The sequence below is a fragment of the Columba livia genome, chromosome 8 (assembly GCF_036013475.1).
Source record: "Columba livia isolate bColLiv1 breed racing homer chromosome 8, bColLiv1.pat.W.v2, whole genome shotgun sequence".
NCBI classification, from domain to species: Eukaryota; Metazoa; Chordata; class Aves; order Columbiformes; family Columbidae; genus Columba; species Columba livia.
The window spans coordinates 9,507,827-9,534,887 of NC_088609.1; the positions used below are offsets into that span (position 1 = coordinate 9,507,827).

General features: G+C 42.5%; 1 protein-coding gene across 2 annotated transcripts in view; it reads left to right on the plus strand.

The window, feature by feature from the left end:
- Nucleotides 1-24,697, plus strand: part of NEGR1 (neuronal growth regulator 1) — a 245,675-nt gene extending 220,978 nt beyond the window's left edge. For both annotated transcript variants that reach the window (XM_065071912.1, XM_005498948.4), the window contains one exon: nt 599-24,697. In XM_065071912.1, coding sequence (XP_064927984.1) covers nt 599-723 — 125 coding nt within the window. In that variant the 3' untranslated portion in view covers nt 724-24,697. The remainder of the gene's footprint in view (nt 1-598) is intronic.
- Nucleotides 24,698-27,061: the final 2,364 nt, after the last annotated feature.

A 27,061-nucleotide genomic window follows, 5' to 3' on the forward strand; every position in this document is an offset into this window, starting at 1 on the left:
ATATTCATATAGTCTGGAAAGAAAAGCCACTGCTGCAAATGATGTCTGGTCACTTGCTTCTCCATACTGTTTCCTTGTATTTTAACTCTTTTTTTGCATGCACTGACTGTAATATTTACTTAAGAATTTGAGAAAGGCCTTGTATTAAAGTGAGTAAACACAATTTCTTCAAAGAGACTGAAAATAAACATCAATCTCTTTGGCTAAGCAAAACTGTCAAACTTTAACTTCTGAAGTCAGGCAGAAAATGAGTTGTTTTCCAACAAAGCCAAATATATTCACCTCTCATTGATTTCAGTAGAGATCTTAATGTTCAGTAACTTAAAACCAGATAAATTATTCAGATGTTTAAACATGAAGAGCTCATCTGACGTTAAGTGCTCCCATTTTTAAATGCTTGCCTTAATAACAATTTATCCTCTTTAAAACAAGCAGTAACATTCACTGAGGGCTTGGCTACTTTTGCAGCATTTTCTACATTTTCTAGCAGAATGATTTCTCTGCCCTAATTGTTATCATAGAAGAATTAATGAAAACTAAGAATTTGGGGAACTAAGAGTGGAAATTTTCACTTAACCCCTTTCTCTTCTCTTTGCAGCTCCCAGTACAGCCCAGTACGGGATCACGGGTGACGCCGAAGTCCTGTTCTCCTGCTGGTACCTTGTGCTGACACTGTCCTCCCTCACCAGCATATTCTACCTGAAGAACATCATTCTGCACTAAATGTAAAGACCCATAAAAGGCTTTTAAGGATTCTCTGAAAGTGCTGATGACTGGATCCAATCTGGTAGAGTTTGTTAAAAGCAGCGTGGGATATAATCAGCAGTGCTTACGTGGGGATGATCGCCTTCTGTAGAGTTGCTCATTATGTAAATACTTTAATTCTACTCCTTTTTTTTTGATTAGCTGCATTACCTTGTGAAGCAGTACACATTGTCCTTTTTTAAGACGTGAAAGCTCTGAAATTACTTTTAGAGGATATTAATTGTGATTTCATGTTTGTAATCTACAAGTTTTCAAAAGCATTCAGTCATGGTCTGCTGAGTTGCAGACCATAGTTTACAAAAAAAAATATTGCAGTAAAGTGTGCTTCTTTAAGGCTGCAATACAAATATTCAGTTCCCTTCTTAAACAGCATTCTATCTGCATTTACACAGAAACATTTTTCTTTTTTGATAAAAAAAAATCAAATAATATTGCCTTCAAAATATTTCTTCAAAATATTACACATATCTAGAATTTCTTCTAGCATGATATTCAGGTTTCAAGAATGAGCCTTGTATTATAACTGCATTGTGCAGGACTGCTTTCTGTTTCCTTTTTCTTGCAAACTCAGCATGGGTGTGCCTTCATAAAACACAACTTTCCTGCTCCTTCCCAGCAAATCCGGAATGTGTTTCGGGAAATGCTAAAGCATCCTTTAGAGCGTTAGAAATCTCCAGTCGAGGAGCAAAGTGCTGTTGGCTAAAAGGAAAAACTCCCATCTTCAGGGGACAGGGTAACACCAATGCCTTCTGATGTATCCATCTCCCACCACTAACCAGTTGGCAATCTCTGTGAAAAATAGTTTTCCCATCACAAAACAGAACACAAGTTATTTTGAGACATCTTTTGAATGTAAGAAACTTTCCCTTATACTAAATCTAAATTCCTAAATGGCTGTAAATGTGAGAAGCTGAATAGTCCCTTTTGTATTACTGGCAAAAATTATGTGAATTGGTATTTTTCTTGCACTTAATTTTGTACTGGTTTGGCTAATATAGCAATGAGAAAGATTGCTTTTAAATATTAGATATCTGAAAATACATGAAGTATCAAGCAAAATTTTATATATATACGTATATATAAAAAATACATGTATATATATATTAAAATGAGGTTGCTCCAATAACTGTACTGCAGTGCATGTTGCCATCCATGATAGAATCACCTTCACAGACAGGACTCGATTACCGATGTACTAATACCTTACTACAGCACTTAGGTCCTCACCTTTGACTTCCTAGGACCACAGCCCATCAGGATAACACTCTTCTTTCACTCAGTAAAAGGTTAAATTCCAAACCAGCATCTAACAGTACTAACTTTGGTTTTACCCAGCCCCGGCCAGCATTAACACAAGAGGTTGCTCAGCGTTGCCAGCTGAATTTCCAAGGGCCGTCGGTGGGAGTCACTGAGACACAGCCATGGCCAAGCCCTTGACCTCAGCATCTCCCGGTGATCCCCAGAGATGCTGATGCACTTACGCAACTACTGATGACAAGAATAAAACCATTATTGGCATTATTATTCCCCTGTTTTGTGTATGAACTCCAATAGGCAGCACAATTATTACAGTACAGCTTTTTCCTCCGAGCAGCAGGTTTTGCAGCCAGCGATACCAGATGAGCTCTGTGCACACTCGGCAGTTCCAAATTCAGAGTACAGGGACCCCAGGTTCTGAAAAGGCAGGTTTGAGGTTTCCCAATCTCCATAGATACCATCCCATGCTACTGTGTAGAGAGAACACGCCGTGAACTGTTGTAGCTACTGACGAAGTGTATAAACAGAAATATGGTGACTCCAAAACATGCCAATGAAATGTCCTGGGTCACTCTGCATATGTTCAGTGATAATGAACTATTTCTATCTTGTTATTTACAGCTGTGTACTAAGTAGTTGCTGCTTTCAGAAATGTGGTATTCTTTAAAACCTAGAATAACATGACAAAATTCATTTTTTAAGGAAATAGTATAAACCCAATTCAAATTACACTATACACAGTCCTGATATCCTGATCTCTCTTGTATTGCAGCTTTAAAGTGCTATATTTTAGAATCCATTCACTAGAAACAGTGGTGCTGCAGAAAGTATCACGTCAGTGCAGTTTTATGGAGAAAGAAAAAAGGGTTTGCATAGCCCAACTCATACACCTTGTCTCACAGAAAACTGAGAGAGGTTCCTATTCTGTGGCTGGATCAAATTCTATATTTCAATGATAAGTTTAATTTCAGTGACTCCTGATATCTGGATCCTGATATTTCCAGCAGCAGAATAGAATGAACAGCAGCTTTACTGAGTATGAAAACAATGTATGTAATTAAGTATTGACTGTTTACATTCATATCAGGCAGAGCTGCTGGATAACATGGATGAGACATTCAGCCCCATCTCTGAATTTTCACTTAAATTTGGGGGAATAATTACTATTGTCAAGCCAAAAAAAAAAAAAAAAGAAAATACAAACCCCACTGATATTTCTGGGTGCCAATGGTGTTTTCTGAGGCAAAATAGGTATTTAAGGGTGGGTCAGCCTGTGTGTTTGGCAGCGCGAGGGGTGTGTGTGTGCCGGGTGCTGTGCCGGTGAGTGGGAAAGGGTGATGGGGACACCCTCCTCAGTCCCCAAAGAGCTTTAGGCACTGATTAATTCAACAGACATAGTACCTAGAGCCAAACCACTTGAATTTTTGCAGGATCGGAGCTGTAGGCGGTGTTGATCAAATAAAGAAACTTGGTTCTTGGTGAAACTGTTCCACACAGTAAACTGGTAATTGTCCAGATTTATTGGGACTTATCGGGATGTTCTTCCAAAGGGGACAGTGCACACGACGTTTTACCAGATCTACCCACCCTTTAATTTGTGGGTCATATTTACTTTAGGCAACTGTTTGAAGGTATGTTCGCTGCTGCTTCAAAGGATTAACCCATATCGTTCATATCTGTCGGGCAAATATTATTATATTTATTCCCACCTTTCAAACGTGAAAAATAAATGGCTTAGCTCCGAGCAGTATAACTGAATATTTATATCCAGATTGTCGTCCACATTGGAAACCCCAAAGACTGTAACACCGTAAGTTCCTCCTTGTGCAATAGCTCAGGTCTGCAATGACCATTGCACCAGTGGCGGGCACAGAAGCAACAATGCTCTAATTATAATGACACTGATCATTCTATTATGCTAATACTGAATTAAAGGATGTCTCACAACCCCTTGAACAAATGCAGTTTCTCAAGGGTTTATAACTTGGCAGGAAATGTATCCATCATAGCCAGACAGCTTTTCAGCTTTTCTTAAACTTTTCAATAGATACTTTTTTAGAAACTCTGCTGGTTTTAAGCTACAGGAGTGTCAAAATCATCATCGGTAAAAGCTGCCTTTTTGCACGTTTTCAGAGCTAGTGTCCTAGACAAACAATGGTAAATGTTACGCCTACCAAAATCTCCACTTAGCGACATGACTGTGTTCAAAAGAATGTGTAAACCAAAATATGTATTTTCATGGATAAACAAATTGCCTTAAAAACTAAATATGCATTTACTTCTAAGATTGGATCAGACTTGTGCCCAGTCTGGAGGTAAATAATCCATATTTCATAGGCTGCCATGGAAGGTTTTATTTCTTTGGAAAAAATAAAAAGAAAAAAATAGCAGTTTCTTTTAAAATCATCTTAAATAATGTAAAAATTCTTGCGTAAACAGACAGATGTGAGGAAGTATACAGCAAGGATCAATTTTAGTGTGATACTTTGGCAGTGGCAAAGTGTCGCCTGGCTCATGGGGTTTGCTGGGGGGGCGGCCAATGGCTCCTCCGTCCCCATCCTGTCCCATGTCCCTGGGTCTGTGCCCTGGGTGCCCCCTCCTCCCTGGCCATGCCACAGCTTGCAAGACAAACCTCTTTAAAACAAGAAAATAGCAGTGGGGAAAGAAAATAAATTTAAAATTCTCCATTCAGCCTTAATATTGAGAGCAGATAAATCAGCATTGCCATCGAAGGGAGAAATTTACCCTCAGTTTCCCTGACCCAGCTGTTGCATGTACCGGGATGCTGCAAACATGCTTAGTTTGGGCTGGCTCTAGTTTTTGGTCCCATTTTACAATTCTTTGCTGGGCTTTGAGGGCAAGGGAGGGAATTTACTGCATGACCAGAAAAGTTCATAATTGAAACCAGCTGGGTGAACAGCACGAGGGTCTCAGGATGGTTTGGAAGGGACTCTGTGCATCCTGCTCCAAAACTTCTGCACCAGCAAGGGGGGAGATTCTTAACAGGGCACCCTCAGTGCTGAGCTCAGACCTGTCTGCCCCCATCACTTCAAGCCTATTTCACAAAGAGCTCAAAGGTTCCTTTACATTAGAAAAGGGTTTGCTGTCATTTATGTCACCAGCCATCGCGGTGATGGGGGAAATCCAGGGAGGACTTTTCCTTCTCTCGCACTCCAGGCTCGGTTCTCCCACGTGATGAACTTTGATCCCAGCCCCAGCCAGCAATGACAAATAATGCAGCTGAAAGTCCACAGCCCGTGGGACAGGAGGAAAGCAGGGAAACCTTAGCGCCCATTAGCAGAATAAATTGCATTTCTGCAGTGATTCCACATTCAAAACAGAGGGAGGAGGACAGGGCACAGTGCTGCTCCAGCCACAGGAGTTTCCCCTCTTATCTGCCAAATATGAAAGTACTCATTATTCCTCCACTAGCTTTTTTTTTTATGCTGCCAGATAAAAAATGCCTGTAATGATGATATATGTTATATTTGGTATCTAGAGGGTGAAATCTGTTCTTTCCTAATGCACATCCATCCTTCTCTTTATTATTTTTCAGCCAAAACCAAAACACAATTCGCACATTAGAAGATGCGATTTATGTGCAATAACATCAGCTTTTCCACTTATCAAAACCATTATAGTCGTAAGCACACAACTCCCATTAACCTCAACGACAGCAACTTAAATGTGAACCACAAGTGAGAATAAACCTTAAAGATGCGACTGAGCAGCAGCAGCCTTGTTTGCTCAGTGTCTAACAGGGAGATGGCAGGGCCATTCCTCCCCTCCCCTTGCCTTTCTTTTCTTTTTTTCTTACATGAAAATAGGTTTTCCTCTTCTTCAGGGTGGTTAATTTAGGCTGGGAGGTGCAGCCATGTAGATGTGCTCAATGTTTTTGACGCATCGCTCCAGGTAGTGATGCTGAGGTGCGGCACCCGGAGCGCAGCTGCTCCCACGTCACCCCAGCAAGACGGGTTCTTGCAGGAATTTTGGTTCTGCTGAAGCTGCGGGAGGTCATGGGCTTCATTAAGCTACAAAAGCTTTAAAATGTTCAAGGAACTGATTTTCCTCTTTCATTTAAGTGAATTGCTAAAAGCACTGGGTTGTTCTTTCATGGAACTTTGAATTCACTGTTTTCTTCATTAACCTTGACCTTTTTGCATTTATTATGATAAGGAAAAAAAGAAAACACAATCCAAAAAACAAAAAAAAGCCCACATAACAGTTAACTTTGCAGTAAGCTACTGCAAATTCACTTCCCCCAAGTCTTTAAAAACAGAGAACCTTGGTGTCTGGGACAAGAGAGCAAAAGATCTCATTTGCCACTCATTTCTAAAAGAGGCTTTAATGTTTATTTGCCAAAAATTATGAATCATAAGTCCCTATAAATAATTTCTAAATTACTTTTAGCAAGCTAGGTGCATGTAAAGCTATGTGCAGAAAGACAGATGGAGCGATGGCTGGGACACCTTTCCAGGAGCTGCTCCCCAGAGCCGCTGAGCTGGGCCAGGCAGTGGCTCCCGAGTTGCTCCCAAGCAGCGGGAAAACAAGCCAGCAAGGCACTGTGTGGGGTGTGAGGCAGTTCAGAGCTAAATTAAACAACGGGCTTGACACAGGCTTTGGAAGTTTAGGTCTGAGGTATTTGCATCAATCTCTTGAAGCCACTGCAGACACAGTTTGTGCTTGAGCCACTGGTGAGCAACAAGCCCAATGCAGGAAAATGGCAATTCCATCCACCCTGCCCCAGGTATCCCTGGAAAATCAAACAAGGAGCATCCTGCTCTGCTGCTCGTGCACTTTCTAGCCTCATGAGGGTATTTTTTTGCTATTAATTGAATTGCAAGGCTGGCAAACTGCGCTGCCCCCACCGGCATAAGCGATGCTCTTGGGAGGGAGGAGATGCTCAGAGTGCAGTTTCTGCTCCACTCCTGGCAGAGGCTGCTCTCCCCAGCATCAGAACACACAGCACCGCCTTCCCTCCCCTGGGGCTGTCCCTGTCCCCACTTCCTGGTCCCCTCTCCCCAGTGGGGCTGCAGGAGAAGGCAGGGCTGTGGGGGGAGGCTGCAGCTCTCAGCCTGAGCTCCTCACCCATCAGATGGACCTTAAAAAACCATCAGACAGACAGCTAGGCTGACAAGATGAGGTGTTCTGCCTGGTGTGCTCAGGTCCAAGCTCCCATCTTCTTCTCTAACAGGGCTCCAATTTCAACTCAAACAACACTGAAAGCTCCATAATGTTTTTTCCATCTAAGCAAAACTTTACTCCCCAAGCTGGACTTGTACGTGCTGCCACCCTCAAGCATGGGGTTCGGTGACAGTCCTGTCCAGACATAGCCTTGCACAGAGCAGCAGAACAGGAGTGTCTGCACGTTGCTTTGTCTCCCTTGCTGACGAGCCATGTAGTGGAAAAGATACCTGAGTTTTTACGGTATATTCATTTCTGTCATGGGAGTTTCAATAAGTGTCTCGCTCTTTGTTTCAGTGCCTTAAGCACCTTTTTGCAAAAGGCCAAAACACGAGAGAGTACATTTAAAAAATTAATTTCCCAAAGTTAATCACCCTTAGTAAGTCGACTCTCCAGCACAGTTACTCCCATGTCAGATGTAGCACCGGATCCTCGGGAACCGAGACGGCAGCAGCACCCGTTGAGAGGCACTGATGAGTGCTTCTGCCTGAAGATTTTAGATAAAGCACTTAGTTCTTCTGAAAAAAAAAATCAGCTAAGGGCTTTGACCTTATATTTGAATATAGAATTAGCACTCTGGTAAAGGTTAATGAACAGAAGAGGGGAGTAGAGAATTTTTGAGTGAAATACTTCTGAACTGGATTTAGACACGTGCACATCTCTGGGCAGGTCTGCTGCTGCACATGGAGCCGGTTCTCTCGGCCCGGGCACTGTGGCCACCAGGAAAACCTGGTCAGAAAAGGGGAGGGTGAGAAGGAGAGTTTGCTGATGCTTGGCGTGCAAAGCAATGAGCTTGGCATGCAAAGCCACTAACTTGGCATGTAAAGCCCATGAGCTTGGCATGCAAAGCCCTGAACTAGGTGTGCAAAGCCATAAGCTCTGTGTGGAAAGCCCTGAGCTTGGTGTGCAAAGCAGCACCGGTGATGAGGTATGAGGCTCAAGCAGCTCCAAGGCGAAAAGGCTGAAGCCTGTTCCCAGCACAGCAGGGCTTGCTCTGGTTTTCCTCTCGCACTTTTCTGACAATCTGTGATCTTGATATGTATTTTTTTTCCTTGCTTCTTCACCTAGTTGATGCTTGTGAAAAATAATTATTTCACCATATGGTGAAATGTGCGATTATCACTGTTAGACTCATCATCTCAGATTGGCCCCTTCATGAGCACCAACAATCAGGGATTGGGCCAGTTTGGGCAAAAACCAAACCAGCCTTCCCCCCCACTCCAACACTTTCTCAGTTTCTAATTGCTGTCCTACTCAATCATGTCACCATTGCTGTAAATGGTAAATAATAATGGTAAATACTGGGGTGGAGTCTTAAAATGAATTGCAAGAATTAGGGCTACTATAATTTTATAATCACTTTAAATTATTCTGTTCATGACTTTATCATAAAAGCATTTCACCTCTATTTAAAGTTCACCCTTTGGAAGGGTCACTAAAAACAAAAGAACTATAGGAAAAGAAACCCCTCACAGCGTCATTTCTATTTGTTAAATGTAGAGAGACACCATTTGAATACAAAAGCCGAGCCTCCCGGAGGTAGCGAGCCAAATCTGTGCATAATTACCCTTCTACTATTCAAAATATTATTATTAAAATAAGCCTCGGTTCAAATTCCAGCACAGCTATTGCAGCCTGAGTAGCAGACTTACAAATAATAGATATTTGGCGTATGGCAGGACACGTTTGCAGTCCCTGTGTGCCCTGTCACGGGCAGAGTGGTGGGGACGTCCCCGCACCTGCTCTTTGCCACCAGGCCCAAGAGACACCGGGTTCTCTGCAAACACACATCCCTTGGCAGAGGGATCTTGTCACCACCCTGTGCGCAGAGGAGTGGGAGACATCTCTCCAAGACACAGCACCCAACTCTAAGTCAATAATATATGCAAATGCACTGAGCAAAGCACTCCCACAGATGTTCTTAATTAAAGCAACCTAACCCAAGCCCACATAAAGTAATAACCCCCCAAAAATGCCTTCCCGCTCTCATATGTTCTGAGTCATTGCTGCAGAATACTACAGGAATATTATTTTTATAAGAGCAAACCATTTGCTAAATAAGCCACCTGTTAAATAAACACTCCCACTCTCCAAATATTGTTATTTTGTTTTCCAGACTATGCACAATCTGGATTTATTTTAGATGAAAAAAGCTAATCACTGAAGTAAAAAACCCCTAAAACCAGTATTTTGACTATTTGAGACGATCCATCTTGTGTGCACATCTGCTCCTTTGCAAGCTGGCAGGTCTCTTACATTAGAAGAGAATCACAGTTACTTATTCAGCCAGGAGCTAATGAATTTCCATCATCAGACCTCAGCAGCCTTCACTTTTTTAACTTCTTCAAGCCTTGAATTGTTTTTAATTCACCTGTCTTCATATTCTAATAGCTGTATCTTCTCATAGGGACAAATCTCAAGCCAAGATTTTTTAGCAAATTTGACACAGGAGCAAGTACAGAGTTTGGCTCAGGTTTTATCTTACAATCACTTTTTCCATGCTGTAAAGGCCAAGTGGACCATCATACGACCTCAAGCCTTGTACACGAACATCCTGCTGCACACACCAAACACACTCTGTTTAGGCTTTCAGAGCCCTCTTTCCCACCCAACACAGCCCCTGGAAAACACCTGATTAGTTCTACAGGATGGACATCCCCTCAAAAAGTTTGTGAATAATGGTACATTATATCAGACCCTTGGAAATCCGACTGATTGGCAGTAAAAGCTGGGCAGGTGATCATTTAAGTGCATAAAATGTGGCCATAAAGATGCACAGGCATTAGGAATTCGTATAAAATTGCAGGCAAAACTGGACAAAACCGCTTTTCAAAATCAGCCCTATTATATCCTGTTCCCTTTCACAGAAAGCCTTTGTGATAATAATTTTACATACTGCTATTTTGCATGTTCACACATATTTTCTTGCTCTTTGACACTTGGCACCCAGCAACTTGGCTCCATCACCTTTAGCTGATATTTTTCCCAAGCCTTCTGAACAAGGGAGCAGCAAAATCCTCCATGCAAGTCTCATACTCTGTCCTTAGAAAATTCTGCAGAGCCTGTATTACTCATTTCACTTCACGTGCAGCTCACAAATTAATGGTGTCTGTTAATTAGGCATCTAAACCCCAAACCTGAATCTATGTTACTTTAACAACACTAATGCAAAAAAGACATTTTTATTTGGAAATATTGCAATGCCCAAACATTGATATGAAAAAAAGATGAAAGAGGTGCATCCTTTTAAGATGGCCCTTTCCTCACCTCTCCATCTCAGCCTTTTCCATAAAGAAATCTAGGACTCATTTTATTCAGAGACTAGACTTCAAATTTCTATACTCATGTCAGGGTAGTATTAAATATTAAAGCAAGATATTAAAATTTCAAAGAACCTAAATTAAACCTGAGGTATTCAAAAATAAGTGTTCCTGAATATTTAATACTAAAGATTTCATAATTAACTTTAGAAATCTCATATTAAGAAAATGAGGAGCTGCCTAAAAAAAAAAACATGTCCATCGCAGTGACCTTCCAGACAGGGTTGGTGGGGGATGCTCCATGCCGACAGTGCCATTCCCATCCCATTGCCCCCACCACCACGCAGTGCCTCCTCTGTCACATGCCACCAACAACCGGGGCCCTCTTGGGTAAAATTCATTCAATTTCTTTCCTCCTCAACCGTTTAAAGGAGTTTCTTGGGTGCTGTGACACCTCGGCGGCTTCCTGCAGAAACCTGGCCAGCCCTTGGTCTTCCCGCAGCGGGGACACCAATGATGTCACAACTGCCCTCTCCTGCATGTGACAGACAGACTTGAGCACAGGACCAAAGGGGCCATCGCTAATTAGAACAGTTCACAAATCTGAGATTTAAGATGTGTGATGAGAGTTTTTTATGGTTCTTTCAACTTCAAACGCACTATTAAAACAGGCATGGATTTATTAGGAAGAAGAAGCAAAATGAACTTAAACTAAATGGGGGATTTTTTTGCCCCTGTGAGCAGGTTTTCCTCCATTATTCATTAAGACAGGCTGACTTCTGAGAAGCAGGAACAGGGCTCTCCAGTTAGTGTCCCCCAAAGAGCTGCCAGTTGGACTTCTCTGCTTCCCACCACCATAAAATTGTTTGAAACTTGCCTATCCACTAGCACTTAACATCTGATCCTATATGCATACAAAGATTTGGGAAAGCAGTCTGTACCAGCACAGGATCTGACCCAACATTTCGGTGTAATTGGGGGGGCAGGGAGTAAGTTAAAATGTGCTTTGTAGAGATTTAAAGTGTTATATAAGCATCAGAATTTACTATAGTAATGACTGCATCCCACATGCATTTTTATAAAAGGAAAGTTGCTTTAAACTGATGGTATGCCAAATGTTTAGGTCTCTCGGAGAATCTGAGTGCAGCATATGAGGCTGGTGATGTCCAGCACAGCTCATCCCCAGCCTGAAGGCTCTATGTACTGTCACAAGATGCCAGCTGACAGGCTGTCTGTGTTAGGCTGGGGACTAAGCCTGAGCTACTGTTTAAAACTGCAGAACTAATGGCACCCAATTAGCAATACTACTGGAGGAGGCTGCTCCCCAGTTTACGAGCACTGTGCTCAGCCTATGGTGACAGACCAGTGTGATCCTACAGCTGAAGCCTCTTGTATCTGTGGAAACCAAATAGAGATGGGTGTAAATAGAATATGAAAAGTTGATGGCTGCCTTCAATCACTGTGAAGAGGCTTAAATGCCTTCCCAAAGTAGAACGTTGATCTACAATAACAGGCAGAAGAAAAATAGCAGATTCAATGGTACAGACTGTAGTTTAACATTCACAAGTTGTCTAATCAAAGTAAACACACCCTTCTATATGTGCATACAAAAGTCACTGAGGTAATACGGTACAGGGAAAGAAAGTCACCAACTTTGTCAGTGGTGACACAAAATAATGAGCAGCCTCCAGACGTCAACCAGTAGGACTCTGAAAACTGAAATATTTTGCTGCAGCTCAGGGGACACCCGGGAGCATCCTAAGGGCTGGGGACAGGTGAGCCCCTCTGCCTGCCATGTGCCACCCAACAGTGCCTTGGGGACACAGCTGCCACCCCAGGCACCACTCCCAGGACTTCTTCATATGCTTTTCTCACCAAATATCTTGTGGCTCCCTTAGAAAAGGCTGAGCTGAGCCAAGAGCAGGAGGTGAGTGCCAGAGCAGGGACAGTCCAGGCACACTGTGCCCACAAGGTGTGGGGTGTAATGGTCTCTGCTAATTGGCAGGACTCATTTTTAGAGCTTTGCTTGCTAACGTACGATAGTCATCACAACATTCGCTTCAGCAAAATGTCAGTTTACAGATGGAGCGGAAGAGAAGGGGGTTGCAGAGATAAAACCGTATACTGAGAAAACAATAAAAGAAAAATCAATCTTTATGACAGATGAGTGAGTGAGATTTACACTGTAATCAGAAAGCACAAAGAGATTCACGTATTGCCGGGAAGGGTATCCAGGCAGTGTTATTCTATAGATGGAAACACAATCGTGCCTGCGGGATCTGTTTGCTTATTTCTGAGCAAATCCTCCAACAGCTTTTGTTGAAGTGGATAACTGAAACACACAGATCTCAACACTCCATCGGTATTGTTGTGCCTCTCCTTTCACCCAGCGCCTGAACTTCTCAATCCTTTGGCTTTTCTGATGCCAGAACATACACTCACAAAATTGCTGGAGATAAGACGCTGCCCTGGAGAAACAGGCAGCGCCACCCGATCCCCGCTCCACTGGAGCAGCAATTACAATAACCATCAAGGCAGATCTGCTCTAAGGATGAGCTTCTGGCTACCAAGTGATTATATTAATTTATGTTCCATTTTATATAATGACCTTTATGTACGGTCAAAATAAGCAGCCAGCTAGAGCTTAAAGAAATACTGATCTGTGAATTTAATACCATGTAAACCTTAATACATGTTTCAACCTGAAACAGTTTAGCTCACTTGTCATTTTTTATCTGAAAAGCAAGAATCACATAGCAAGACCCTAATTCATTTACTATTCTCTTTTTCTGTGTGAAATCTCTTCTGTCCTGTGGTGGCTATCCACCCCTTCTCCTCAACAAAATCAATGGTGACCATTTACAATGGGTAAATCTAATTGTCTCTGCGGGAAGGACCTGCAGCACTTCAAAAGCCTGGGCTTGGACAACACAAGTTCACAAGATCCATTACAGGGTTGGACAAGCGACTGTGGGAAATGTGATCAGATCTTTCCCCAGGGCATTGCTTGGTTTTGTTGATGCCTTTTATTTTGTATCATTTTAAACTGAAGCCAAGCAAGGCAGAACAGTAGCTCCTGTTGGCTTCTGCATTTCGCTTTGGGGAGGTACAGCAGACTGGGCAGGGCTGTTTGCCTAATGATGCAACAAATGGTGATTAAATGAAGAAATTAGTTCAGCCACATACTTTAGAACAGTTCCTGAAGACATCCCTTCAGGATGTGAGGTTTCCCAGGGAGATGCAGCTCTCTCCTACATCACACAGGACCTCAGCACTGAGCATCTTGCTGGAGCAGGGCCATGGAATCTCTGCGTGGTGGCGGTTGTGTTCCCCCAGGTGTGCTCTCCTTCCTGGCTGTAGCATCCCCTGTGCTGTTGCTTGTGGCTCTTCACTCCACATGTAACATTGAACAGCAGCCCAGGTGCTACTGGCCAACACCTGGTCAAAAACAGAGCAGAGCTTAGTAGCTCTGACCTGGGGAAGGAAACTCCTGCTCCTCTGCCTTCATCTGCTCATCTTCACATCTTAGCAGCGACTGCAGCACCTTCTACGCCTATGAATTAAATCCACCTCCCACACCCACCCCTCGCTGCCAACCCTTAAACCAGGGTCAGCAGGAGAAGGTGGCAGTGGAGAACATGAACCAGCCTGAACTGGGAGCTTTCAGAAGCAGAGTGGGCTCCCCACAAACCAGCAGCCCCTTCGTGTCCTCCCACAAGCTGCCAGGTGCTGGTACCTGCCCATGCTCCACACCTTGTCTCTCCTTGGTCAGACAGAAAACTGGCTCTAAGGCCCCAAGAACTCTGGCCAGACCACCTTTGCCCACCATACTACATTGTTCTTCATGGCTTTGCTTTGCTGTTGTTGTGCCTCCCAGGCAAAACTCACAGTCAGCTCAGGATTTGTGGCAAGATTAACTAGATCAGAATTAGCAGCAAGATCTGCAAAGACCAGCTCAGACTCAGCCAGGAGAAGACCTAACGCAGAAGCCTTTTTTTCCCAACATCTCTTAAAAGATCCCAAAGGCAGGTTTCAAGAGCAAACACCAACACGAGAGTGCCCTGGGACATCCAACTGCAAACCAAGGCGTGCACAAGGGTTAAAGACACAGGCCAGGCTGTGGCACACATGTGGGTTTGCATAACACTATTGCCCAGTCAGTGATTTAAAGATAAATTGATGAAGAACAGCAGAGAAGGTCAGAGTAAACCAGGGACCCAGCAGGCTGACGGTGAATCTTCCAGATCATTCCCAGTTTGTCAGCAATACCATCACCACAGAGCCTTGGGTCTATTATAGTGACACAGACTTTACAAATGATAACAAAATAGTGAGTGTAGTGCTCTGGCCATGCACAGCATTGCACGTGGGACAAGGGACCATGACATCCCATATGCCATCTACGTACTGTGGGGAATTAATTCATCATTCCTGCAGGTCTGCGCCATGACAGCAATAATTCAGTTGTCCGATAAAGGCAGAGGCACTAAAAATTATGTGATGTTTTGCCCTGCTGACTCAGTCAAGGAAAGACAGAGGCTGGGAAAGGCATCATGCTCTGGGGCTCTGTTCCCTTTGCTCCCCCATCCCTGGTTAGTGCCTGCATAAAGGCCAAGGGGCACAAACCAGAGCAGGAAAAAACCTTGAAGGCATCGGGTTTATGCTACAATGCAGCAAGTAACAGACAGCTGAATATAATCCTTAATTTTCCTCAGATAGTTTCAAAACAATGAGTTCATCATTTGCAAGCCAAGCCATTTGTTTATGCCCTTTTCTCCTTCATTCTCAGATGGTGAGCAACTATGGTTTTATTTTGCACAAAGTTCTTTTGCTAATATTCATCCATAATCATCAACAAAATAACTTAATATATGTAGGCGACTATAATGACAGCAAATGCTGTGTAGGAGGCATAATATATGCTTCATTGTCAATGCCTGCATGCTGAATTAAATACCCTATTCTGGTCAAATGCTAATACATTCTATGAGCACTTTTCCATAAACAGATTTTTAAAATGCAGTAGAATAAAAAGGTGATATGAATAATATATTGAAATAATCTGATAGGCGGAAGTTTAAGAACCAGTGTTTTTCTGTAGCATCTTGCTTGATATTGGCACTGAAATGATATGCATGAAATAAATATTCAGGGTAGTATCACTGACACCCTAAATATGGTGCGCCTGTTGGGACCAAAGTAGCATCAAACCTCATTTTTAAACAATATGTTCTTTTGTAAATGGACAGCTGGCTGCCCTTCTGGAGCCAGAGTCATGTAACACATCACACTGGGACTTCTGGTGGAAAAAATAGGTGAAGTACAAAATAGGTAGTATTTAACTTTCTGCTATCCTTAGCATTTAAAGCAGCTTAGAGCTCAGCAGCACTTCGTCTCAAAAACAGCTTTAAAATCAGTGGCAGCGTCAACGCCTAACTGCCGCTTGGTGGGGTAAGGCTGTCCTGGTGTTCAGTGTCAGAGCATGGGACTAAAAAAAACAAAGTGACCACAATAACATGGTTCATAGGGCAGACAAAAACCATAGCTGCTGTAAAGACTTTGGATTTGAACCTGCTCTTGGCAGCAGGAGCAGCGAGGGGCTGCTGGCTGCAGCAGATGTGGAGCATCCCATGCTGCTGGTGTCAGCCTGAGTCACACTGCTCTTGCCCAAGCAGGGCAGCAGCCGTGTGGTGGCCTCCACAAATTATATACGATGGCCAAGGGCTTGGAAAGCACAAATGACCCTTGTGTCAGGGCCTGGGGGATAGGGCAGTGGAGCAGGTCATGTCCCCTCAGCGCCCGGAGAAAAGCACAGCCAGGCACACGCACCGGGGATGGGCTGCCCTGATCCTTCTGACTTTCCTTGGGATGCACCACCCATCTTCCCAAAACACAAGCTGATGTTTGAAAAGCAAACAGGAAGAAAAAAGTTAAGGCAGAGCACACAAGAACCACAGGATGCTGCACAAAGGCAAAGGGACCACTCTGAATTCACTGGGCTACCGTGTACCAATGAAGGATGGACACGCAGACCTGTCAGAGAATCCTCTGAGACATAGAATCACAGAATCATTTCAGTTGGAAGAGACCCTCAGGATCATCAAGTCCAACCATAACCTAAATCTGGCACAAACCCATGTCCCTAAGAACCTCGTCTATGTGCCTTTTAAACCCCTCCAGGGATGGTGACTCCACCACTGCCCTGGGCAGCCTGTTCCAACACCCAACAGCCATTTCTGGGAAGAATTTTTTCCACAAGTTGCCTTGGAGCAGTGCCAGTGGAGACTCCAGCCATGTTTACACCCTTTTGTGTCTGCAGGAGTGAGGTGGCCTCTCACCTGTCACCAGCCCAGGGCCACCACTTGCTTTTTCACGTGCCACAGCCACATACAGTCTGGGCAGGCTTGAGGGTGGTTTTAACTAGGCTTGAGGGAAGCTTTAGCAGAGCTTATGGTAGTTCCTCCAGCATTATCATTTTCTCTCCAGCCAGAAGAATGCTGGGTGTGGGATCAACAGCCACACGAACCTCACCACAGACCGATCAGCTGGATTATTTATTCAGTTCTCCAAGATCAACAGTTGCAAAATAGATTGGTCTTCATTACAGATTCAGGCTTTGCAATTAAAATGCATAAGGCAATGAACTGGGAAGATGCGTGTCCCTACAAGCAGAGGCAGGGGAAGCTCAGCCCCATGTGCTCATGGCAGGGCTGAGCGGGCCTGAGCTGAGCTGAGTTTAACAAGCACCACCTTGGCTCTGGTAGCCTGGAGCTACCGACTGCTCCTCTTCCCTGACAGACTTTTGATTTTTCTCTCCTGTTTTACACTGCAGCGATAGGGAAGCCCAGGGATACAATATCATATTGAGCCCTGAGCAACAACACCGCAGGTACTAGTGCATCCAGCTCATGTTTTAATTAATCTGCTAAGACAGAGAGGATTTCACAGAGCAGCAAACAGCAGTACCCTGAACAACGCCTTAGTTCAGCACCATCTGTTCTTTATTCCACAAATATATTTTCCTCCATGATCCGGAGCAAAAGGCTCAGTACATTATCATATGATAAGACAGTTCAAAAGAATAAATAAGTCCTGCAACACAAAGCTCAGTATTAAAAAGCCAACATGACAATAATACCTGAATGATATTAGAGCTAAAAATAGATCAAAAAAACAAAAATACTTCCAGACAAGTAATGAAAGAATGTTTTTAAGGTGATTTATTAGGAACTACTAAGCAGTCATGGCTTTGTGCTGAGCTGTGAACAGTGAAATTGGAATAAATAAGATAATCTTGCTGCATTAATAACTTGCTCTAAAACTACATGTATGTATAATATGCTCAGCACGACTTAAAGGATAGATTGTGTTGAAAATCTTTATCTATCTAGAAAAAGAAATTAATCAAGATAGAGACCCTGACCCTATGAACATGAGGCAGCTCCACCTCTGCAGGGCAGGGGCTGCCTCCCGATGTGCGGAGGTGAAGCGAAGGTGATGGTATCATAGGGGGTACAACAGCAGTGTCAGGGAAGACAGTTCTGGAGGGCAAAATTATAAATCAGAACTTTCTGCCACATGAAACAGAGGATATTTGCACAACTGAGGGAATAAAGCTCCATTTTTCATCCTTCTCTTCTCAAGTAGACCCCTGCCTGTCACACCACAGTGAGCCAAATGGTCTGTTAGCAATCTGGAGCTTCAGCAGCTGGCAGTGGAGTTGCTTTATGCCATAGAAGGACTTGGCTCATTGGTTTGAAATAAAATAATGAAATAAGTTAATTAACTAAATTTAAATAAAAAAAAACCCTGCTCTGTGCCCAAGATGAGTTCAGCACAGCCCAGAGCCTCAGCTGGGCATGGGGACCAAGTGACCAATGTCACCTGAGGTGGCCCTGGGCTCTCACTCCTCAGCCCAGCGCCAGTATCAGTGCTCAACTCCGACAGGCTCGTTTGCCAATTATCATCAGTGGCTTTTGTGCAGCAGCTCGCCCAGGCTTTTAAGGCGCGATTACAAGCGTGTTTTAGCAGACAGGATGCCTGTTACATTTTTATATGCTGAAAATAAATACATGAAATATGACAAAGTAAGACTTTTATTTGTAACATACTTTTAGGGAAGCATATAAAACATCCATTAGAAATCCTGTTAACAGCGCTGGTCATTATGACAAGGGAGAAAACAGCTTTCCTAGGGATTTGATCTCTTTTTTTTCTTCTTAATGAGTTCTACTTTTCCACCATCACCATCAGACAATGTGTCTATTAACATTTACTCAGCAGTTATCATTTTATATTTCTTGATAACCATAGCAATTCAAATAATGTTGTTGCTCCGCTCTTTTATCTTTCCTCTGATAAATATGGATAACGATCTGGCACCAAATCAGCCCCTGCTCTCACTGATGCTGCAGAAGTTGCCGGGCTGGGTAATTTGTCTAATTCAATCCTCTACCATACTCAAGAAAAAAAACCTACATTTAAGCATCATCAAATAGGGTTTTGCAAAATAGCTGTTTCTCAGTTTTTCTTCAACAACAAAATGCATTATTTTGAGGACCTCGGATGTGTTTGCACAGTGCAGCCCCCCTGCAAGAACACCACAGCCTACAGCAACTTCAGCCTAGCACGGCTGTTTCTAACATTTATAAAGCGTATGTATTCTGTAAGGACAAAACTGAAAGACTAAAGTTGTAGTAACAGGAGGCTCAAGTATAGCCATTTAATACTTACATATTGTATTTCATTTACTCTCTGTGTGCCGTGCTAAACCAGTTACAGTGAAACACCAAATTTGAACGTGATGTCAATCAAACTATGCTATTGCAGCTTGATGTGACTTCTGTAAACCAGGGTCACATTGAATTGGAAGGAAATGAAGCAAGAACCAGCACAGACATTTCCAATTAAAACCAGGTAGCAAATTATTAAAGAGTCTGCATAATTTTCACCCGTGCAAAACAAACAGCAGATAGGACCAGATCTGTAAGAGACAGACTACAGCTCATTTCTAGGGCAAGAGGAATGAATTATGAACACGTATGGACACAGTACAGCTACTATAAACCACATCTAATATATAACAATACAGCATATTTTGTACTACAGCCAGAGAGCAGAGCGTTGTCACATCTGTTAAACTTACTCACATAAGGGGTCAAGATATGAAGCCACATTCAAAACCCAGTCTCCCTGTTAGCTTCCAGAAGCTTAAAAAAGCTTGACAGATAAAGCCCAATCTTAGCTATCAAGCACTAACTCTTGATTACACAGCTCAAAACACAAGATCAAAGCAAATGTATAAGCAAAGTTACTGGGTTGTTAATGCCTCTCTGTCAAAAAATTAACACAGCTGATAGCAGAATTGACACAGGTTGCGACACTAAAGCCTGTTTTAAGCATGAGCTTCATCGCTGCAGTACATCTATTGTAAATAATTTGCTTACAGTGGCAAGTCCTTATTTCTAAGCTAATGAATGGCTATCTTATAGGGGTAACTTTGGTCTCGAATGTCCCAAGTCCCACACACACGTGGCCTTTGTTTCGGCAAGTTGGACATATTTGCCCTTTACATGGCATGCGTTTGCTATTTAAAGATGGGATGGTAGTAACCTGACTGCAGAATGGGATTGCTGGGGAGCAAACCCCACATGTAAAGTGATGCACACAGGGACAGCAGGCAAGTGTCACCTCGCAGGACCCCTCTCACCCTGGGGACATCACTCAGCAGAATTACAGCTCTGGATGGCAAAGCCACTTACAGGCAAATAAGGTCAAAAACGTATTAAGCAGCATGAAGGGAAAGGCTCGTGTCATTCACTGGCACAGAGCATAAAGATTCCGTGTCAACCACTGGCAGTTAAAGCAAACATTTGTACAACCCTGCACTCGCGGAAATCTGATCAGTGCTAGAGAATTATTGCTGTTTTGTAATGGGATGACTTCCCTACAAATAATGAACAATGAGGGGACAGGCAGATGCTCCACTGGCTTGTGGACACTTGCTCTGTGTGGCAAAACGAGCGGCATCACTGTCTCACCCGCTCAGGGGTGTCAGGGCTCTGGATTCCTGTTTCCACCACCTAATACCTTGCAGGCAAAATAGTGTTCTGGGTATGAATAGTTTTCATATTTGGTAGACCGTAGTGACAGTCCCTGCACACTGACAGAGGGAGATTTAGCTTTCCTGTTAATGCAGCATAGCCTGTGAGATTCCCAGATAGGAGAGTCTGAGTAAATGTGAATTGAAACACTGTTTATTAAAAGAAGCCTAAACAAAAAACAAACAAACAAATAAATAAATAAATAAATAAAAAGGAAAAGAGGAAAGGAAAAAAAAAGAAAATAAAAACATACAGAAAGAATTCAATATAAGGATAGTTAGAGTCTGACCGCTATGTTTTTTTTCAGGGGACCACATTACATCATGCTGCCTCTGAAAAATCTGGGAGAGGGGTCCATTTTACATAAAGCTGATGAATGAAGCAGATGTTTTCCCATGCATTTTAATGTCTTCACTGTTAAAAACCCCACTTTTTTTTGCAAAAGACCAACATTGCTTTTTTTGCAAATAAGTTACTGAGATGAATCCTCAGTGTTATTTAGCAAGAACAAAACTATTTTTTTTCAAAAAGAATGTTCTAAATGGAATTTGCCAGATTTTACATGTATAATGTGAGAACTAATGACCCACATTAAAAAAAAAAAAAAGATGCTCTTATTAAAATAAATATGAAGTCAAAAAGGTTTAATGAAAGTACAAACCCTGAGACTAAAAGGAAGGATGATCCACTATTTGGGAGCTTGCATGTGAAATAATGATGCGTATGGCAGAGACATTTTAGGAAGTGTCATTATATTATCTTGTTAGTACAGCCCTTCATCTGCAGACCTGCATATAATGTACATGGTCTCTGGATTTTCTGTGAGAAAGCAACTTTTGCCTTCATTGTGTTAATGCTGGCTTCCCTATGACAAATTTGTCACCTTTGAGCTGAGTGTGTGTTCCTTTTCTTCTGGTACCACGGGTTATTCTGCAGAGCTGCTCCCCATCCCTGTACAGATTTACAATACCCGCCACATTCTGCTACAGCTCAAGTCACCTCCGTAATTTAAATGAAGTAACCCATGTTGAGATTAGTATAACAGAAAGGGAAGGCTGGCCCAGTACATTTACCTATGATTCTCCATAATGCATTTATGGAGAATATTGGACTTTCTTTCTCGTTGCTGCTCTACAGAAAGAGAGGTAGAACTGTTACATTAAAATACGTGAAAGAACAAAGATCAACCTACAAATGGAGGTGTTTGATTCTCATTCATGGGCATGGTAAAACAGACAAGTTAATACTAAGCAACTATAAAATGTTTCCAACAGTCTATCTCACTGAAAGAAACAGTAGCAGTCCAGAGAAAGGAAGCGTGCACTGTATGTTCATATACTCAGACGCAAAACATGAATATAAAAAACTGCAGCTACAATTATATGCATTTATATATGCATACATATTCCATACACACACGTTAACTGTAAAAGAAATCATTTTTACATAGTTCCCCAACCTGCAGTTTAATTTAGATTAAGTAAATTTGTTTTGCTTTTATTAATGATAAGACTGAAGAAAAAAAAAATCACCAATGACAACCTCCTTTTAATGAATTTTGGAACTGTAAACATTTAGCTGAGATATTGGCAAATGTCAGCAAAGAACGCTGTATTTTATTCCAGGACAAATCAAGTAGCACATAGATAAAAGAAAAGCCAACATCTGCCCCTATTTGTGCCCGGGCAGCTTTCTCACGAGTAAATTGTTGCCTAAATTGCACAGTAAATCTAAGAATAATGCCGAGTGCAACTTGGAAGTTCTTCTGTATAATGTGCCACTCACATAATTTCAGCACCAGATTTCACATTGTGGACAATATCCATCACACCTTTATCTGTCTTCTCCTGATGAAATTTCTGCTTTGAGCCCAACGTACAGTATCTGTGTCAAAAGATCAGATATTGTATTTGTTTGTTTTCCAGCTTGCTTATAGCTGATAACAGCATAAGCCGAGCGAATCCAGGGAAACACAATTCATCACCGTGCACCCGTCACCCTTGCACTGCTGCAGAATTACATTCCCATGACTAGCGTGAACCCAACTGCATCAAATTCCGCTTAGCCACCACCCACCAGCAGCACAGAAAGCACTTTCTGAGGCTCCTGCGAGGGTTATTGAGTGCAGCCCAAGCTGGGCTCTGCATTTCTCAGCTCCCAAGGCCAAGAGCACGTTCCCGACACATCCACCCACCCCTTAGCCTGGCCAAGGCACTGCCGCTCCATGGTGGGACATGCAAACCCAGTCGTGTCCTCTGGCGGAGGGACCATTAGCCACAGCAAAGATAAAGCCATCTGAATGCCATGAATGCACAAATTACGGGAGATGATCGAATCCCTTTTCTCTACAGTCACGTTGCTTCTGTTAAGGATTGTATTTTATTCCAGAATCAGGTTGCAGATTGTACATTGTGTTACGATTAGAAAAGGATACTTATATATATATATTACTCTTTTTTATTCATTTCTAAATGAATCTCAAGATGACAGGATATGGTGAGGATTTTAGTTTTTAAGAAGTGGTTTACAGTAACTAAATTAAACAGATGCCTTATTTATGAGGATTGAAGGATTTTTTTGAAGAGAAACAATCCCCTATGCAGAGGTACCTGCAGCAATCCTGGCTGGGGATGCTCTCCAGCCCAGGTGGGAAGGGTGTTTCTGTGTAAAGCCGGCCTGGCAGCAGGGCGGGAACAACCCGTGCAAAAGAGAAGCTGATGTCTGAAAGGCGCCTTGAGACACCGGGCTTGGGTCAACATTTCCCCAACCCCAACCGGGCTCTCCTAAAATCTCAAGCTTCAGGTCCCACCGGAGCCGTGGGGCCAGGGACCGGCTGGTGCTGCCCGGGAGGGACTCAAGCCAAGGAAGAACATCACAAGAACGATGCTACAGTATGTAAAGTATCTGTCTCCCTAGCTGGGCAGATCTTCCTATTTGCAATTAAAGAGAAAACCTCTTGAAAACACAGAGAAATTTTTTCCAAGGCCAGCCAGTAACTTCCATGTAACCTTACTGCTGTACAATGGGTAGGGAGAAAAATTGCTTTTCCAATATCTCGTTGGTTAGGTTAACAACAGAACTTCTCACAGGATTAAAATATAGCAACATTTTATCTCTCTATGTTTTTTTAATTAGTTTAACCTGAAGTTAACAGAGACCCTAATTCTTTCCAAATCTCAACAACAGCCTGTAGGGATGAACATATTTATTTCCTGCATCTGTTCTCCAAATTAAATTGGAAAATGATTATGAAAGAACAGTTCTTGGTAGTCCCCGGGGAAGCTCTTATGGAAACCCTACATCACAGCAATGCTGCTGCCACTGATCCCTGTACCACAGCATTTCTGGAGTCTTCACAGAACTTTTCTTTCCCCTGCTTTTATATTGTACTAATTGTAAGGGAAATACAACATCACTGCAGGGTTAAAATCTGGTCCTGCTGAAGTCAATGGCAAGACTTCCATTTATTTCAGTGGATCAAGGATTTAATCTCCGATGTTTATGATGCTGTCAGAAGAGGGAGCAGACTGTGTGTCTGCAAGGCACACGGGGTAGCAAATCATCAGCCCTGGTGTTAGATTGCAAAACCATTTGCGTTTGCTCTGGCGTTAGGAACGTCGCTAGAGGGTTTTTTAATTGCAGATGTGAACACAAAGGAAGATTCACTGTGCCGCTAATACAACACTCACTACAAAGTACCATGTGGAACTAGGATCGAATCTGACAAGTCCAAACTCTCAACGATGTACAGCAGTTTCTGATGCATGTAGTATTTTTAGTAGCAACAGACTATGACGTTTGAGGGCTGCAGCCTAGTAGGATAAACCAGTGTTTCTCGCTTCTATGTCATATTTTGTATGGGTTTAGAGAAGATGGCCTCTGTTGTGCATTGTTTGTGAAATGTTTCTTATCCCAGAGAGGTGTATGATGTAAAATACGTCAGTGAAAAGTGTATATTTTATGTGAGAGGAAAATACATTTTAATAAAGGTAAAGCTTTGTTAGCTGTAAAAATGGCAACTGTTCAAGTGTACAGTAACTTCTTACTAATGTATGAAAATCTGTGATATTTTTGATTTGATTGTATTTGTATTGCCCAAATAAAACATTTTGGCTGTATTGTTCCTAACTCTTACCTTATTATTATTTTTATTTTAAAGGGGGAAAGTACATTTATTTCTCAAGAATGTATATTATTCAGAAAATAACAACAAACAAAAACCAAAACACTGAATTTTCTGGATGGTGCCTGTAGTGTATTAGCCAATTGCCATGAGTGAAAGTCCATCCTGTATGGTAACATGCGGAATTAATTTCCAGATGCATTTTTCTGCACATTGCTATTTAATGGTAAGAACGAAATAACTCTTCAGCACAGCCTTTCAGCAGAGAACTGTTGGTAGAATAAGGACTGTGTGACAGGACCCCTGCAGAGGCAGAACTTGAGATGAGACTCAATATATATGGTGATGGGGTTATTTAAGCCATCACGGCCTTTTTGTCTTACATTTTTTTTCTTCTTTAAGGGAAGACATAAATTAAAAAGATTCCACTAGAAGACCAGGCAGCAAAAGTGAACTCTATTGAAACTTAAAACAGTGAAGATGTCCATGCTGGGGTAAAAAGAGGAGAGAGAAAGGAGGGGAAAAAAGAGAGAGAGAGAAAGGAGGGGAAAAAAGAGAGAGAGAGAAAGGAGGGGAAAAAAGAGAGAGAGAGAAAGGAGGGGGAAAAAAAAGAGGTGCCATTAACTTGTTAGTATATATGAAAAATAAGCTTTCAAAACAAACAAAAATCTGATGCATCACCTATCTAGCATGTCTACTCAGGTGCTAGCCTAATGCTGAGGTTCCAGCAAACTTGAATAGAGTGAGGAGGAGGAACAAAATAATAGTTACATATATATTATGTCTGGACTGGAATTTATTAAGGGTCTCTTCCAAGCAAAATGATTCTATGATTCTATATCAATGAAATGCCCTTGTTGTATGTTGAAATGCACAGCCACAAAACTACAGTCTTCCAACACACATATACCTTTTTTTTTTTGAAGCATCAACTACATCAAGCAAGCCTGTCAAGACAATACTCATGCATTTTCTGTGATAGCAGGTCTTATTAAAGCCACTTTCATTTCAAAAGGGTCTAAAAACACTTTAGAAACATTTGCACATTCAAGAATTGTTTCAGCTGACACTGAACTGCAGCTGCCTGTGGGGTGAAACGTGGTGACTGGGGAAGAGTGCAGAGCACACAGATAATTCAGAAGACAAGATGAAGAACATCACAATAACACCAAGCTGCCACGGCAGGAGCTTGAGCAGCAATGGGGGAATGAGGGTGCATGCTGAGATCTGTGAGATCCTGGGAGATGCAGAGCAGCTGCATCCCAAATGAGTCTGGCTTGATGAATTGATAGTTCAGAGGGAATTGAGGTAGACTGAATATAAAACCTCTCCGGAATTAGCACGGGATCTGAAGATCCTGATGTTACGCTTCCCCAAGCAGTTGCACCTTTGATAGACCACACAATACATGAGACTGTTAATTACATCCAGAAAATGCTACACAAAAATTGGGAGCGTTCCTTCCCACGGCACCTTTGCTGTTCCCATGGAAGGCTGCGGGGGTCCCCGCATCACATCTGCTTGGAATACGATGACTGTGCCTCTTATCAGAAGCCGAGTGAGATACCAGTCATGGTGATGCCAGCGGGTCTTACCTTAAAATTTTCTTGATCTGCTGAAAAGTCTTTTCTGTTTCAAATTGCATGGCTTCTGCCTGGACAAAGTCTAAGTTGGAGGTGTGTGTATGAGCTCAGGTCATGGGTAACAGCCAAGGCTTGGTATTAGCAGATAATTCAGGTGCCTGCTGGACTTTGCTCATCTGCCCTGAGCTCCCGCTGGAGCCAGCAGGGGTTCCTTCAGTCCCTGCTGAGGGTGGCCCCTACCAGAAGGAGAATTAAGCTTTAGAAGAGGATTAAAAAAGTAAAAATAAGGCCAGGGATACATTTCCAAAGCAGGGGAGGTAGCCACTGAAGCACAGAGCTACTAAGAGCACTTCAGAGTACAGCAATGTGAAAGTCTCTCTTGAAAATCCACAGCAAGGGGCCCATCCCGGTGCCAGCACAGGTATCCCACACAGCGGGGAGGAGCTGACAGTGGCAATAAAGCAGCTTTTCCTCATAGGACAAAAGCATCCCTGCTACCACGTACCAGCTCATGGTGTACATTACACACACAAATGTACACGAGTGCTAGCATTAAGTGTTGGGGAAATTAATTGCATCAAGTGCTGAACCTTAAAACACTACAAGTAATGACATTACAGCATTCCCAAGAATTAATTTCCTTCTGTCTCCAGGTTAATGAGTTGAAAACAAGAATATATGGTCTCGGGCAACAACAACAACAAAAATATTTATCTAAAACACCCACACCCAACCTTTCCAATTGTCGGTTTTATTTTACTCTTTCTACAATGCTAATGTGCAATG